General features: G+C 37.3%; 1 protein-coding gene across 6 annotated transcripts in view; it reads right to left on the bottom strand.

Moving 5' to 3' along the window:
• Positions 1–241: 241 nt before the first annotated feature.
• LOC131149453 (protein STRUBBELIG-RECEPTOR FAMILY 3-like) overlaps positions 242–17,418 on the bottom strand; it is a 62,893-nt gene continuing 45,716 nt past the window's right edge. For all 6 annotated transcript variants that reach the window (XM_058099896.1, XM_058099898.1, XM_058099897.1 and 3 more), the window contains 5 exons: positions 5,273–5,544; positions 4,642–4,780; positions 2,937–3,073; positions 2,680–2,836; positions 242–949 (listed from right to left, as the gene is read on the bottom strand). In XM_058099896.1, the coding sequence (XP_057955879.1) occupies positions 845–949; positions 2,680–2,836; positions 2,937–3,073; positions 4,642–4,780; positions 5,273–5,544 (810 nt within the window). In that variant the 3' untranslated portion in view covers positions 242–844. The remainder of the gene's footprint in view (positions 950–2,679; positions 2,837–2,936; positions 3,074–4,641; positions 4,781–5,272; positions 5,545–17,418) is intronic.

Here is a 17,418-nt window from a genome sequence, read left to right as displayed (position 1 = left end):
ACCGTTTTTCAAGTCAATTGAAAGGGTAAGCTCTATCAGTTTACAAGAATATCCATTCTCAAAACATCATTTTTCTGCTTACAGTCCAAAAGAACATGCATAATCCCACAATCGCAGTAAATTTGTTATGAAGTATACATCACAAAATTGCTGCCCCCCCCCCCCCCCCCCCCCCCCTCTGCTGCAGAGAGAGAGGGGGGGGCGGGGAGAAGGCAAGCAAAAGACCAGACAAGCACAAAGGTAGAGAAGATGTTACATTTGTCAGCAAAAAGAAACAAAAACAATAATGCAACAAATCTATAAGAATTACATGAATAATACCACCCCCCCCCCCCCCCCCCCCAAAAAAAAAAAGAACAAAAAAATTTAAATAAAATAAAAAAACTAAACAAAAGGGAAAGAATAAAACTGGAAAAAGTGAAAAAAAAAAAAAACAAAAACAAAAAACAACCCAAAAGAGCAAGAGGGGGGTAGAATATGTTACATTCGTCTACAGAACAAAGTAGAAGCATGTTACTAGTACAGAAGAAACGTTATAAAATAACTGGGTTCTCTTTTGAGCCATGCTGACACCATTGCATAGTCTAATGAACATAGGAATGATCACAAACTGATAAATGATCAGGAAGATGTCACAACCTTTTTTCTGTCCCAGACACCTTGAAGACACACACCTTGAAGACTCTTGGGTAAGCCCTGGAAGATGAATCGCAGGGCATGGCAGCAGGGGGCATCAAACCTGCATTCTTTTTACAATTCATGGATCTTGGGTTAATTCCTGCCAATTAAATCCCTCTGTCTTCACTACTCATCACTTGGAATCACTAAATTGGATTTCCTAATCTTAGTCAGTCCCCCGTTGATTTATTGTTGGATGATGCTCCTTCCATATAATGTCAACAAGATCTTGAACAACTTCGGATATTGGTGGCCTGAATTCTGGCTCAGGCTGCAAAGGGTAGTTAAGGTTAGATGACATCCACAAACTATAAAATACTTCAATGCAATAATTCATATCAAACCTTTGTCATTTCATTCACCTGTCATAACTTCATAAGTTTAAACCCATCATGAATTTAATGGGTGTTGCTTTAAAAAACAATAGAACATGAGCTAGGTCATATGATTGAACTCAACAAACCATATAGAGCTTCAGTGATGAAACACAATTATGAGATAATTTTCTGTCCATACAATTCACAATTTCACATGTAGAATTAATATTTTTTTTGGAACAAAATTTCTTCTCATGACCAAATGGCTGAGTGAAGCAAGAAAGAGAAATTTTCAAAATTTGCAGATTTCTTCCTCATTAGCATAGATGATGGCTGCTCAAGTATGAGCCCAAATTATTATATGCATTGAATCAAATGTTTAGATGCTTAATTATTAAGATATACAAAGAAGTTGAGCTCACCAGAGCATTCCTAGACATTTCAACCCCACAACCAGAAAAATAAATAAATAAATAATAAAATAAAATTACCCTTTTATAAAGTCATCCTTCCACCCTTCTGTTTCAAACAAGCTAATCAACAGAACAACAATACACCCAAATGGGATTACAAACAATAACGCAACTGCAAATTAGCTAAGGACAAGTGTCACAAGCTTACTCAAATTGAAACATTGTCTCAAATGTTGCAATGTGCATTGTATTAAAAGACTTTTTGTGGTTCCTAAGGGGCCTCACCAGATGGTCGATAGCTCAGGAGTAAAGAGTTCTTTGCATAATCAAGTTGAGAATTGAAACTCTACTGGAACAAAAGAAGCATTTGGTGGTTGTTCATCTTATGGGTTTAGAGACAGGTGGAGTGTTTGTTAGTCCGCAATTCCTCATCTAATAGTGGATATGACTTACATCACTTACCATATGATTGACTAGTTGAGTGTCGGCATACTACTGAACCATGCAAATTGCGTTGCGTTCGTGTGCTAGTTTTTATTTCTTCATTGTTTACATCCTATAAACTAAGAAGCACCAACACTCCAAAACCCCTCGAGCGTGTCAAACATGAGTGCGTCTCATAGTCCAGCAGTACAGCAGGACACATCTGAACACTTATAGACACTTCTTGATATGTTTTGGACACTTATAGACACTTCTTGATATGTTTTGGATACTTCTGGAACACCTGATCATTTTAGTTTTTAATATCTCTTATTGATGGATTTCTATTTGCTGTTGGAACAATGGTTTCCATGTTTGCTAATGTTGAATTAGTGTTTTTTTATAAATTTGATGGTTTTATGAATGTGTAATCTGTAATTATGAAATTTAAATGTGGTAAATAAACACAAAGGAATTTATTTGTAAAATGTGAACGAGAATAATGCCTGTAATTCACCTTTAATTTATTTTACTTGCATATTTTGCATTTTACATGGAAAAACAATACTAAATATACCTAGGTATATATTCTTAAAATTAATGAATTGACGTATCAGTCTTGTGTCATATGCTAGTTTTTCTTTTTTCTTGTCTTTTTTTGTTCTTTTTAATTTCCGTATTGCTGTATTGGTATTGTGTTCTGCTGTTTCTTGGTCGCTTGTTGATGTACGTGCTTCCAAGCCTACAACTTGTGGTCACAATAAATTTGGAACCCAATGATGTTCCACGAATCAAAGATTTGGCAAATAGGTACGCAGACTTTAGAACAAAACCATGAACAAACTAACCTGAACACAACGGGAAATAATGTCAGCAAAATGTGACAAAGACTTAGCAGGGTATTCCCCATTGAGAGAAGGATCAACCATGCTTGACAATGCATCAATATCATGAAGCTGAGGGATGGCCCATCTCACAAGAAATTGTTCCCCTCGATTCAGTGTCCTACAATTTTTTTACATAAAAATTAGCATGGGAGAGAAAAAAATGGGCATACCATCAAAATCCCAACTTGATTTGTACTTGGTGCTATTATTCTTTTTACCTGTCATATGACTTCCGGCCTGTTAAGAGTTCTAACATTACTACTCCAAAGCTGTAAACATCACTCTTGTACGTATAAATTCCAGACTCAAATTCAGGAGCACCATATCCATATGCTGATAAGAGATTGCCTGACAGCTGAAAGTAAGTAGAATTGAACTTTAAGTAATAACATAAAGGCAGGAGCAAAGAAATAGTCAGTCACTTTCAACAAAGAGCTCAAGTTAAATAGTATTTTATGAGACCATTCCAACCCACAGTTTCTGACACAAATGTCTCTACTAACATCCCTGCCATCAGCCGGCATCTCTATCACAATGAATGGCAATGTAGATTTTTCTGAAAATGGATAGGTTCACAACCTACTACCAGCAAAGTGCCCAAAACAAACCCCAAAACAAATGAAAATGCTAAAGAAAGATAAATAGTGTAAACAGAAAAAATAAATAAATAAACAAAAAGCAAACATCAAGATACATGCAGTCTGGTTTAGACGCCCATGTCCAAGCGTGAAATTACTGTTTCATCCTAGATTATGAAATTGGTCCACATTACGCTTGCATACGCACAATTACAAATTAATTGTTTAACTATCTTATGCTTGAACCTTCACAAGATGTCAAACTGGCAAGGCATGCTCTCAAGATTGGTTTTTGTACGGGATTTCCCTATGAACCCAGCCATGGTATGTTCTACGGAGTTGTGGCAGTGGGCTCAAATCAGGGTTTGTTAAAGGGAGTTAAAATCCCCTTAGCCTATTCCTACACTGCTCTAGCATCTCAATGTGTTGTTTGTAACATGCACCTTTTTCATCTCTCACCCTAGCCATGTGCTGCACTCAATTGGGCCAAAAATTTCTCTCTCGTTGGCTGAGACCTGAACACAGCATTCTCTTGATGAAGGATGATAAGCCACACATGTTTGACTCTCCCTATAAATAACCTTAACCATGCTTTGGTGGGTTTTTTTTTTTTTTTGGCACTAGAGCAAATGGATTCTCTCTCTCAACACACATCTAAACTTTGGAATCTCTCTAAGGCACTCTTCCCTTTCAACAACCCCCTCTGCATTTTTGTGACTCCAATGGGTAAAGTGTGACTGCAGGGTAAGGCTCAGCGAAAGTATGGTACTATTGTTAAAAAATTTGCATAAAGCTATTATCTCTGGCCCATTTCCTGGAGTGAAAAAAGAATCCTGTTTCTATCATGTAAAGAAACAGCAACTTGTCATTAAAAATTTATACTCTGCTGCCAAGTACAACAGTAATAGAAATTTTTTCTGCTCTCATTTCCAGGACTTTACTTTTCCAATTATGAATTGGAGTTATTACCATATTCAAGGCACCAGCTTCCACAAAATCTCTTTTTCTTTTTTTAAACTAAAAAAATTATAAGATAGGAGAGAGAAACAAAAGAATACATGAAAAGGAGGATAAGACATCCTCCTACGCCAAAAAAAAAAATGAAAAGCAAAGCAAAGAAAATACCAGTACAGCAAAGCTTAGAAATCAAGCTCGAAGCCAGTAAAAATCAAGAAAACAATATCCTCCCTACATTCCCATTCCTATCCACTTGCCCCCATCATTAGTGACACATGGAGGATGTTCAAACATGCTATTGTGGATGATATGAAATTTTTATCTACCATTACTTTTCAGATAATTATTGGGCAAGAAGAGATCAATAAGGGCTAGAATTATGACATACCTGACTTACAGATTTAGAAGATATTAACGGTGCCAAACCACAATCGGAGACGCGTACAGAGAGCTCATCATCAAGAAGAACATTGGCAGACTTGAAATTTCGGTGCACAACAGGAGGCTGAGAGATCTCATGCAGATACCTTCCACCACATGTAACAATGATGATTAATATTCCAAATGATGGTTGTTTTTTAGATGAATATACACAAGGATAAGCTAACTGACAGATCTCATGCAGATACCTTCATCACATGTAACAATGATGATTAATATTCCAAATGATGGTTGGTTTTTAGATGAATATACACAAGGATAAGCTAACAGTAACAGCCCTTTCCCTCCCCGAGTTTAACTGCACCTGTGTGTAAATGACAATCAATGTTTTGGGAACCTTTGGCTTATATACAAATGTAAAAAATGCAGAATTGGAGAATATCACTCATTAGATGCCTCCCATAATTACAAACTCGTTCACCTAAGTACTATATGCAAAGCAAGCTAGAAATTTAATGCAATTTGAGAGAGATGTTGATAAATTGTAGCCAAAACTGAAATATTGCAAACTGAAATGAACCATGGGAAAGTCAACAAGCTAGGTGAAAAATTGGCATCCCAATAGATTGCTGACTTACTCTAAGGCCCTTGCAGCCCCCAGTGCTATTTGGATGCGGGCATTCCATGAAAGTTGCCTCTTAGATTCATCATCTGAATGCAGGGCATCCTGCAGCATTCCATTACAGCAATATTCATAAATCAGAAGGCGTTGACCATGCTCTGCACAGTAGCCCATGAGCCCAACAACATTTGCATGTCGAATTCTGTCAATACTGTTCACTAGCTCAAGAAACTCATCATCGCTCTGTTGATTGCAGGCCACCTTTTCCAGTTTCTTGACAGCAAGTAGCTACAAAAGGTCCCAACCCAAAAAAAATAAAAAAAAAATCAGGAGAGGATTTCAGTTAAGGTATATCTTGGGTGAAATGCCTGGGAACTGAAGTAAATTAATGAATTGCATCAGACATGAATTTTCAATCAACAGCTTGTGTAACTCAGCCTCCATATCACAGAGTAGCAAGTGCGCAAGGCTCCCATGCACATCAGGTTATGGGGAGGGCATTATTCACATAGCTTTAGCTCTGGCTTTTCAGTGGCTATTCCTATGGTTTAAATTTCGTTTGGATGAACAAACAATCATAGGGTAACTTGGCCATGTTTCAAAATTTTTTTCTCATTTTCTGTTGAGGATTGGTATTGTGGAATAGTTATGAAAAACAGAACTTTAATAAAGTTATTAAAAAAAAAAACTCAACATGCTTATCTATTTTAGTTTGGTTGAGAGTGTATCATTCAGCAAGGAAAAGCACAAATACTAATTGATAGTCAGAAAAGGAAGATAACTCTCTTATTGCACTTGTTCTCAGCATATTCCCAGAGATTTTTCTGCAATATCGATACCGTTAAAGATCAAGAGACATTGTTAGTCCACAACATAATAGCTTAAGCTTTTAGATGAAGTGGCAGTTAACATGGTATCAGAGAGGTTAAAAATTATCTTATGTCTATAATTGGTGTTATTCATCATTTGTTTATCTATCCACGTGCAGTCGAGCTGCATGTGCAAGAGAGTGTTAAAGCTTGATATACATTGTTGCCGCCCAGGATTTAATAGATTAATCTTTTACACAAATTGGTCGTTATAACTTACATGAAAGAAATACTACTTGAAGTGCTTGAAATGAGAGCTGTAAAGAAGTGTTCAAGTTGTACCCAAAAAATAAAATGTTCTAGTAAAGAAGTGCTTTTGTTTTTGACCGGTAAAAGTTGAGCCTTTATTAAAGAAAAAAATATATGAACCCCAGATATCCTCTCCTTACGTCAACCCTTGACCACCTTAGCCAAGCATGAGGGAAGAGAGGGAAAAGAAAGACGGGTAATCAAATGAGAAACATACATTCACCATCATTATGCAACAAGTCATGAGAAAATGAACTCACATCTGAAATATTGTTCACATTTTCTAAGCTTACCATCAATGAACTTGAAACTATCAGGAAAAAAAATAGATGGACCAGGAGAATGTAGTTTTAGTTTGCAAGATTGCTTATTTGAGATGATGAGAAGTAGGAATCAATTAGTATAATAAGACCAAATCACTGCATCATTCTCTCATATCTTGTTGGCTGTGTAGTGCAAATTTTACCACATGTTCCTCATTTTGGGATTCAGCTCACTGCTAAAAATAAATAATTGCAGAAATTTTGATCTTTTATACTCTATTAATTGCAATAGAACGAAAAGAGAATGCCAAAAGGCTGGTGAAAGCTTATCAAGCAACAAAGGGCTGAGTACGGCCGCAGCAGAACCAAGTTGACGCTCCCGACCTGAACCCCTAAAATTTTGAACTTGAGTCTGCTATGAATTTTCTTGTTTGAGTTTGAGCTCAAGTGCAGTTCAAGCTTCAGAAGTTTATTGAACTTTTAGTTTGATGAAAAGCTTAGAAGTTCTGGTTCAACTTGATTAAATTCCCCTAATGTTTCCATACCTTGTCGAAATGAAACAAATATAGCTGCAATCAAATCAACTTGAGGATCCTGAGTTGAACATTCAAATTTGGAGAACCGCTCAAATTTGGAACTCGAATTTCTTTTGATTTTGCTCTTCAAATTTAAGCTTGTCCAAGTTTCAGCTTGATGAAAAGCTTGGGAAGCTCATGCCTGAATCAATTCAATTCATTTAGAATTTCATACTCATAAGCTTGGATTCAAGCATGCTTCATATTTTTTTTCTATTAGAAACACACACACACACACAGAGGGTAATGCTCAGCCAGAACCTAGGGGTCATTTGATTTAGCTGACTGACAAGTATAGTCAAATCTTGGAATAATTCATTCTGTCAACCATTAGAGCATATCTCTAATCTAGGAAACATATTTACAATCAATCTATATACGGAAGTTTACCAACTTGCAAAGTCAAAACTCTTCAACACTCCCCCTCAAGTTGGTGCGTAGATGTCGCTCATTCCCACTTTGTTGAGACCATCATGAAATGCTCGACTTGATACGGCCTTGGTGAGTAGATCAGCAAGTTTTTCTTGAAACAACATGAGGTGTTTCAATGATCCTTGCTTCTAGTTTCTCCTTGATGAAATGCCCATCAACTTCCACCTGTTTGGTTCGATCGTGCTGAATTGGGTTGTGGAAAATATCACAAGCTGCCTTATTATCACAATATAACTTCATTGGGCTGTCACGCTTAATATTCAGATCTTCTAATAAATTACAGATCCATAATAATTCACATACTGCCTTAGCCATTCCTCCGAACTCAGATTTAGCACTAGATAGAGCAACTACAGCTTGCTTCTTGCTTCGCCAAGTGACCAGATTTCCTCCTACAAACGAGAAATATCCTGCTGTAGACCGCCTATCTTTGATTGATCCAGCCCAATCTGCATCAGTGTATCCTTTGACATCCAGATTATTCCCTTTTTTAAACATAATCCCTTTCCCTAGAGATGACTTCAAGTAACGCAAAATGCGGGTAACTGCATTCATATGTTCTTCGCTTGGAGAATGCATGAATTGGCTTATGACACTTAGTGCATATGCCAAGTCAGGCCGAGTATGTGCAAGATACATCAGTCTTTCAACTAATCTTTGATACCTCTCCTTGTTTGACAGAACTTGATCCAGATATATGCCTAGCTTCAAATTTTCTTCCATGAGAGTGCTAACTGGACTACATGTTGTCATACCAGTCTCACTTAGTAAATCTAAGGCATATTTTCGTTGAGATAGAAAGATAACTTCCTTTGATCTTGACACTTCAATACCAAGGAAGTATTTCAATGGGCCAAGGTCCTTTATCTCAAATTCTAGGGCTAGGTGGTTCTGCAATGTGCTCCTCTCTTCTAAATCATTTCTTGTTACTATCATATCATCAACATACACAATGAGACAAGTAAGCATTCCTTCATTATGCTGCACAAACAAAGTATGATCTGAGTTACTCTGCTTGTATCCAAAAGCTTTCATTGACTTTGTAAACCTTCCAAACCATGCTCTTGGAGATTGCTTCAGACTGTATATGGCCTTTTTTAATCTGCAGACATGTTTTTCCATCTTCTGGCTGCCTATTACATCTAGGGGGCAAATACTTCTTCTTGAAGGTCTCCATGTAAAAAGGCATTCTTCACATCAAACTGGTGTGATGGCCAGTCAAGATTCACCGCCAAGGATATAAGAATATGGACAGTATTGATTTTTGCTACTAATGCAAATGTCTCCATGTAGTCAATTCCATAAGTTTGAGTGTACCCCTTGGCGACTAGTCTAGCTTTGAATCGTTCAATGGTTCCATTTGCCTTGTATTTGATTGTGAAAACCCACCTACATCCAACAGGTTTCTTTCCTTCAGGCAGCTCAAAAGCTTCCCAAGTTGAGTTTTTTGAAGTGATTTAATTTCCTCATTCATAGCTTCCTTCCACCTAGGATCTCCCAGAGCTTCCTGCATGTTAGTAGGAATAGATACAACAAATAATTGATTCGCAAATGACTTACTTTCCTTTGACAATCAATGGTAGGATACATAGTTACTCATGGGATACTTAGGAGTGGAACTAAGAACAGGTTCATAGTTAACTCTAGGTATACCTCTAGTCGTCACCTACTTGAAGTTGCATGAGCCTCTCTGTTTGGAGCTCACATGCCCACTAGTTACAAGGATGAAGTGCTTCGTGTTGCAGCTTCCCTTATTAACCGTGTACCCTGTAACTCGTTGAATTTTCAGACTCCCTTTAAAGTCTTTCATTCAATTTTAAGTGCTCCTACTGCTCCGAATTTATCACCTAGAATTTTCGGGTGCGTGGCATTTGTGCATCTTCCTAAGCCGTTGCGTGATAAGCAGGAACCACGAGCCCTACGATGTATCTTTGTTGGCTATGCCTCACTTCAGAAAGGCTACCGCTGCCATCATCCCCCATCACGAAAAATGCATGTCACTCTTGACGTTGTCTTTCATGAAAATGACATGTACTATACTGAGACAAAATGAATTGTAGACTCTAAATCTAAATCCTTCTTTGGACCATTCGGATACAAGTGGTGAATTTTTGGATAAAAGTGGTGAGTGTCCAGAGGAGGCAACCGGGCTGCGTGAGCAACCTGTTCTCGACCAACTTGATGTTTGTTTGACTAGGGAAAATAATCAGAATCAAATGGAAGCAACAACTCACCAACTGGACGTTCGTTTGAATGGGGAAAACAATCAGAATCAGATGGAAGCAACTCCACTTCAAGTACCATCTAACCAATTGTCTTCTAAGTTCGAATGTCCTTAAAAACACAAAGGTTAGGCCAGAAAATCACAGCACAATACAACGCACTGGTTATTTGAGCGACAAACAATAAATTATGGTTGAGGGAAGGTACAATTAAAACAGAATCAAGATTCAAATTACATGAGAGAGGAATTGAACATTCTCCAATCACAGGTGAGGGATTGCCATTGGCGGTAGAGACTATATGTGTGGTGGACTATTTCATAGACTGAATATGCTGACTATCAAAGGTCATGTGATCCGTAGCACCGGAATCAATTATCCATGTACTACTACTACTATCTGATGTAGAAGTATGGAAAACCTTACCAATGTTACCTGAAGTAGCAATCAATGAGGAAGCTTCTGTAACATCATTGGAAGGTTTGGCCACGACAATAGAGGCTTGGTGGTTTGGCTTCAAATTGCGCTTGCGTGGTGCCTTTGTTGGATCCCACCACTCTAGATAGCCGATTAAGTCATAACACCGTGCATTTGTATGGCCTGACGCACCACAGTGAGTGCACAAACATTCGGGTTTGGTAGCACCTATCTTATAATTGCCCTTCTGAGATCGTGCTCGGTCAAAATCAGTATTTTAAGCAGATTGTCGAGGTTGGGGCTTAGCACGTCAAGCCATTAGAGCAGAAGACTCGGGATTATCGGGTTTAGCATTTAAGGTAGCTCGACGTACAGCATCTCGACGGACATAGGCATAGGTGTCATCGAGGTCGATCGAGGGGTCCTTCCGAAGAACCTCACCTCTAATTTGTTCGAAGTTCGAATTGTGCATCCAGGCCACTAATAAAGATGCGCACTCTCAACCGTGCAACATATTTCTTATAGGTGACAATATCATCGGGATGCTTCATGATAACTTTATCACGATAATCTAATTCTTGGAAAATTTCGACAAGTTCACCGTAATAAGTTGATAGAGGCAGACCAACTTGTTTGGTGGTGAAGGCACGCTGGTTTAGTGCAAAGAGTTCTGTCTCATCTGATCCATCATAGAATGCTTTGGCAAGAGCACTCTAGATTTCCCTTGCGGCATGTAGTTGCAGATAATGCTTCATTATCTCCGGCGACATGGAGGTCAGTAACCAACCCTTGACCTTTTGATTCTTTGCATACCACTTTGCATAGGTAACATCAGTTTCCTTCGGTGGATCAGTTTTACTCATAATATATTCGAGCTTCTCACGTCCTGTAATTTGCATCTCTAATATTTGGGACCATACATCATAGTTAACTTCAGTGAGGACAACTCCAGCATGGAAGCCAGAATTTTCGGATTGGATATGGATTACTGGGGTTGATGGTTCGAGAGTAGAGGATTCGGGAGCCATATGGTGGTAGTTGTTTGCTGCAATGATTGTTCAAGGCGATTACAGTTTACATAGAGAGAGAGAGATGCAGGTGGTTCGCTTCGGTGACAATGGCGCGCCTACACTTCCTTGTCGGAATAATGTGCAGCGGCTATTCGTGGCAATTTGGATGGAGGTTTTCGGAGGCTCTAATACCAAATCAAATCTAGGTATAATTCATTATGTTCATTGCTTTACAATAATGCGGGCATAAATAGCCACTATACATAAATGGAATGCTGAAGTTTAGGACTACAAATTTGTCAACCATTAGAGCATATCTCTAATATAGGAAACATATTTACAATCAATCTATATACGGAAGTATACCAACTTGCAAAGTCAAAACTTCTAGAATCTTCAACAGGTATGACACTAGGAGACTATCCTAGCTACATCTCTTTCTATAGAAGGCCAATAAAACCTATCCTCAACTAAGGCAATGGTCTCATCCCTTCCCAAATGACCAGCCAACCCACCAATATGCAACTCCCAAACTAAGAAACCTCTCAAATAAGCGTGGGGAGCACAAAACTTATTACCCTAAACAAGTAACCCTCATGGATAATAAAGTGTAGAAACCCTCTATGATTTGCCCACATTCACCTCTTGAAAGATTTTTTGAAAATCATTACAAGTAGAATACTCATCCTTTAAGAGATCAAATTCATGACATGGAGAAGAAGTAAGAACTATGACTCTACCCAGGTCAGCTAGCTTATTCTCAACAGTGAAATGATATTTAAGCAAATGTATACTCATTAAGCACAATCAGCATGCTTAGCCCTTGACTAATTTTGTGAACTCAAATATCGCAAAACAAGGTGGTCAAAAAAGTGTACAAAATCCTGTGGTAATAGATAATATCTCCATTGTTTGAGGAATCTCACAAAATAAACTCTTTTTAATATATGTTGCATTTCTATTTAGCCTATACGAGTTTTTCATTGAAAAATGCTATGGGATATCCCTTTTGACTCAAAATTCCACATATACATATACTTATCCCAAAGGCATCACAAGCAACCTCAAAGGCTTTAATAAAGTTAAGATGCCTATATAGAGGTGCTTCAGTTGTTTTCTAGTTAATCTCCCCAAAGGCTCTAGCAGCTAAAGGGTCCAATGAAACTCCCCTTTCTTAAGGCAATCAATTATAGGAGCCATAATAAAGCCAAAACCCCCCAATGAGTTGCCAATAAAAAAAGTAGCTAAGCCATGAAAACTACAAACCTTAGAAATATCCATAGGCTCAAGCCACTCCCTAATTGCTGTAATCTTATAGAGATTAGTTGCTATACCATGGGCATAAAGGACAAAACCAACAAACTAAAGAGTGCACTAAACTGTATAATATTGAACTTCCCAAGTTCATGATATAACTTAGATTCCCTCAAAGAGGTCAAACCTGATGAAGATGTACGAAGTGCTACTCCATAGTCCTACTATAAACCAGCACACCATCAAAACAAATAGACACTAGTAGTTTACCTATAAATGGCAGCAAAACATGTGTCACAACCCTTCTAAAGTTCATAGGGCCATTAGAAAGTCCAAAGGGCATCACCAACCACATAAATAATCCATCATAGGTTTTAAAGGCAGTTTATCAATCATGTTCTGGTACAACTCTGATCTGATGATATCCAGTGCACAAGTCAATCTTAGAGTACTAACTACAGCCAACTAACATATCAAGAATATCCTCAAGTCTAGCTTTAGTAAATTGAATCTTATTAATGCCTCTATTATTTATGCACATCCTCCAAGATCCATCTTTCTTAGGGGTTAAAAGAGCTGGGACAGCATGAGCACTAAGGCTACACTACACACAAGCCCTCTTTAGAAGCCGAAGTATAAGTGGTTAGAAGCAAAGGATCAGCAAGAAAATGATAGAAAATAAGAGAAAATGATAAGAAGGTAGCCGAAAATAAACGGGAAAATATAGGAGAAAGGGAAAATCAAAGCAGGGCTCAATTTAAGGCTTAATCTCAATTCAGATCTCATGGTTAGACATCAAGCCTTTATATAGATCTTCTCCTAATACTAGAAAAGGAAAAGTAATTCGTCAAGTAATAGAAAATGCCCAAATAAGGGAACATAATTTGAGAAATGATAGCTAATCCCTAGATACTAAAAATTAATTAATTACATTATGCCCACACATGGTAAACACAAAGATCTCCAAATGCCTTTATCTTGCTCATACGGGACCTCCTAATATTTTCCATTGTTCTCCTTTGGTTGGAAAAAATTTGATGAATTGAAAACATTTAAAGTATGACAAATTGATGAATCACACAAAATTGGAAATGAACAATATAACGTGCAAGCTTCAAAAGTAAGTATGAAAGCAAGCAGACAAAGTCATTGAAGACAAACTTATCGAGAATGATAAATTCCATATATGCAATCTCACTCATATCTTTAGCCTTCAACTCAACAAACTTCACTCCATGGAGTGCTTCTCTACAATTTCCACCTCATCAAGTTCCTCTGTGAATTCTTTGGGCTTATATGCCAAGTTTGGAACATTTTTATGCCCTCACACCATGCTGCTAATAAAAATGGTTGCAGCTATTGTTTTGAAACGGGCTTTCTAAGCATCCTCACAGACCTCTCCTCTTCTACTCCAACAATTAACTCTTTTTAGTCGACCATGTTGGGAGCTTTAACAATTTCAGCTGCCAAGCTTGGTAGCTACCAGAGTAGTACAGTAGTACCATGGCCTCTTTTATCTACATATTTAAATGGGCTAGTAATCAACTAGGAATCATTTCTCAACCATGGAAAGGGCATGAAACCATGGGACTCCACTCATCTACAAGATTAGCATCTGTAGGATCACCACTCCTTTTCTTGGGATCAACATCCATAGGAACACATGAATGAACACTCAAGCCCAAATTCAAACCATCAGCTCTGATACCACTTTTTAGGAGTGGGGGAGTCTTCATGAGCTAGCTTGATATACATGGGTGAGAACCAAAACGACCCAAAAGCTTAAGCCTTTAGGCCTTGCGCCCAACCATGCATACAAGCACCCATCCTCCACTATATTTTCCAAGTGTGGGACAAACTCAAACGATGCGAACCTTAACCGACATGCGTTGAGACCCAACAAACAATATGGGTATAATCGCCAAAGAAAGCTAAAATTCAGATTTTTAATAAAAAACTCAAACCCAACGTTTATAAATGAAACGTGAATAGAAGGTATAAACCCCGATCCAATGATTATAACTTAATTATAAACCGTTGACCCAATGATTATGATTGAATCACGAACTGAAGGTATAAAATTTGAATGCCACAGTCAAGTATTCCTTGATAAGTTCATAAGTTCTCCGAAGAACCAATTGAAAAAACAAAACCTCACATTTTTATTCAATGTTGTCCTTCATTACAATGAGTGCATGCTATTTATAAAGCATGGCTGAAAAAAAGACTACAAAATAGGTAAGTAAATCAGCCAACTAATTTGTTTGGAAAGTCAATCGGCCAACTAATTTGCCTGGAAAGTCAATCGGTCAATTAATTGGTTTTCCGGAAAATCAATCGGCCAATTAATTGGTTGTGTGGAAAGTCAATCGGCCAATTAATTGGTTGTCTAGAAAGTCAATCGGCCAACTAATTTGTCTAGAAAGTCAATTGGCCAATTAATTGCTAAGGAAATTACGCCCAATTAAGTAAGATCACCTCCATCAAAAACTTGGATTAAGTTTATTACACCTTCATCATTTTTTAGGGCAAGCTTGGAGTGCCCCGTTTTTTAATAAACCCAAATATCTTGAATCAGCCCATTAAGTACTTTGATCTTCTTGGATCTTGCTCTAGTGATAGGCCAAATTAGAACATCCAATGGATCCTTTAATGGTGCTTGTTGATTCTCATCACAGCTGGAACATGCAATGGATCCTTTAATGGTACTTATTGATTCTCATCATTCCCACTCTGTTTAAAAGGATTCGTCCTCGAATCCGTGTAGCATTTTAAACCAATATCGATGACAAGATAATATTATAGAAACAACGAATCAAAGGAAGATGACCCAAAAAAAATCAAAGATAACTTTGCTAAGTACCAAATGATAGTATCTGTTGCTTCATATCACCTTTTTTTTTTCTACTCGGTACACGTCACAAAACAAGAATAATGAATAATAAACACAAACGGAAGAAGATAGGATGATAACAAGAAACAAAAGATAAAAGGATATTAAACCTGATTTTAGAACCTAAACTCTAATACCAAATGATGCAAACCTCAACCGACATGTGTTGAGACCCAACAAACAATACTAGAATACTTGCCCAAGAAAGTTAAAATTCATATTTTTGATAGAAAAAACTCAAACTCAACGTTTATAAATGAAATGTAAACCGAAGGTATAAAGTAAGAAACCCCGACCCATTGATTATAACTTAATCATGAACTGAAGGTATAAATTAACAAACCTCAACCCAATGATTATGATTGAATCACGAACTAAAGGTATAAAATTTGAACGCCACTAGGAAGAATTCTTTGATAAGTTCATAAGTTCTCTGAAGAACCAATTGAAGAAACAAAACCTCACATTTTTATTCAATGTTGTCCTTCATTACAATGAGTGCATGCTATTTATAAAGGATGGCTGAAGAAAAGACTACAAAATAAGTAAGTAAATTAGCCAACTAATTTGTCTGAAAAGTCAATCGGCCAACTAATTTGCCTGGAAAGTCAATCGGCCAATTAATTGGTTTTCTAGAAAGTTAATCGGCCAACTAATTTGTCTGGAAAGTCAATCGGCAAATTAATTGCTAAGGAAATTATGCCCAATTAAGTAAGATCGATCAACTCTATCAAAAACTTGGATTAAGTTTATTACGCCTTCATCATTCTTTAGGTCAAGCTTAAAGTGCCCCGTTTTTTAATAAACCCAAATATCTTGAATCAACCCATTAAGTGCTTCTTTGATCTTGCTCTAGTGATAGGCCCAGGTGGAACATGCAATGGATCTTTTAATGGTGCTTATTGATTCTCATCACAGCTGGAACATGCAATGGATCCTTTAATGTGGCTTATTGATTTTCATCATTCCCACTCTCTTTAAAAAGATTCGTCCTCGAATCCGTTTAGCATTTTAAATTAATATCGACGGCAAGATAATATTATAGAAACAACGAATCAAAGGAAGATGACCAAAAAGAAAAAGTCCTTTTTTTTTTTTTTTTTCTACTCGGTACACGTCACAAAACAAGAACAATGAATAATAAACACAAACGGAAGAAGATAGGATGATAACAAGAAACAAAAGATAAAAGGATATTAAACCTGATTTTAGAACCTAAACTCTAATACCAAATGATGCAAACCTCAACCGACATGTGTTGAGACCCAACAAACAATACTAGAATACTTGCCCAAGAAAGTTAAAATTCATATTTTTGATAGAAAAAACTCAAACTCAACGTTTATAAATGAAATGTAAACCGAAGGTATAAAGTAAGAAACCCCGACCCATTGATTATAACTTAATCATGAACTGAAGGTATAAATTAACAAACCTCAACCCAATGATTATGATTGAATCACGAACTAAAGGTATAAAATTTGAACGCCACTAGGAAGAATTCTTTGATAAGTTCATAAGTTCTCTGAAGAACCAATAGAAGAAACAAAATGATGAAAATCAATAAGCACCATTAAAAGGATCCATTGCATGTTCCAGTTTTGATGAGAATCAACAAGCACCATTAAAGGATCCATTGCATGTTCCAGTTGGGCCTATCAAAAGAGCGACATCAAAGAGGGTCAAAAAAGCACTTAATGGGTTGATTCGAGATAATTGGGCTTATTCAAAAACGGGGCACTCCAAGCATGGCCCAAAAAAAGATGAAGGCGTAATAAACTTAATACAAGTTTTTGATGGAGCAGATCTTGCTTAATTGGGCGTAATTTCCTTAGCAATTAATTGGCCGACTAACTTTTCAGACAAATTAGTTAGCCGATTGACTTTCCACACAACCAATTAATTGGCCTATTGACTTTTCTGACAACCAATTAATTGGCCGATTGACTTTCTAGGAAAATTAGTTGGCCAATTGACT

Source organism: Malania oleifera, chromosome 2 (genome assembly GCF_029873635.1).
Source record: "Malania oleifera isolate guangnan ecotype guangnan chromosome 2, ASM2987363v1, whole genome shotgun sequence".
Taxonomy (NCBI): domain Eukaryota; kingdom Viridiplantae; phylum Streptophyta; class Magnoliopsida; order Santalales; family Ximeniaceae; genus Malania; species Malania oleifera.
This window is presented reverse-complemented; position numbering and strand designations above follow the sequence as displayed.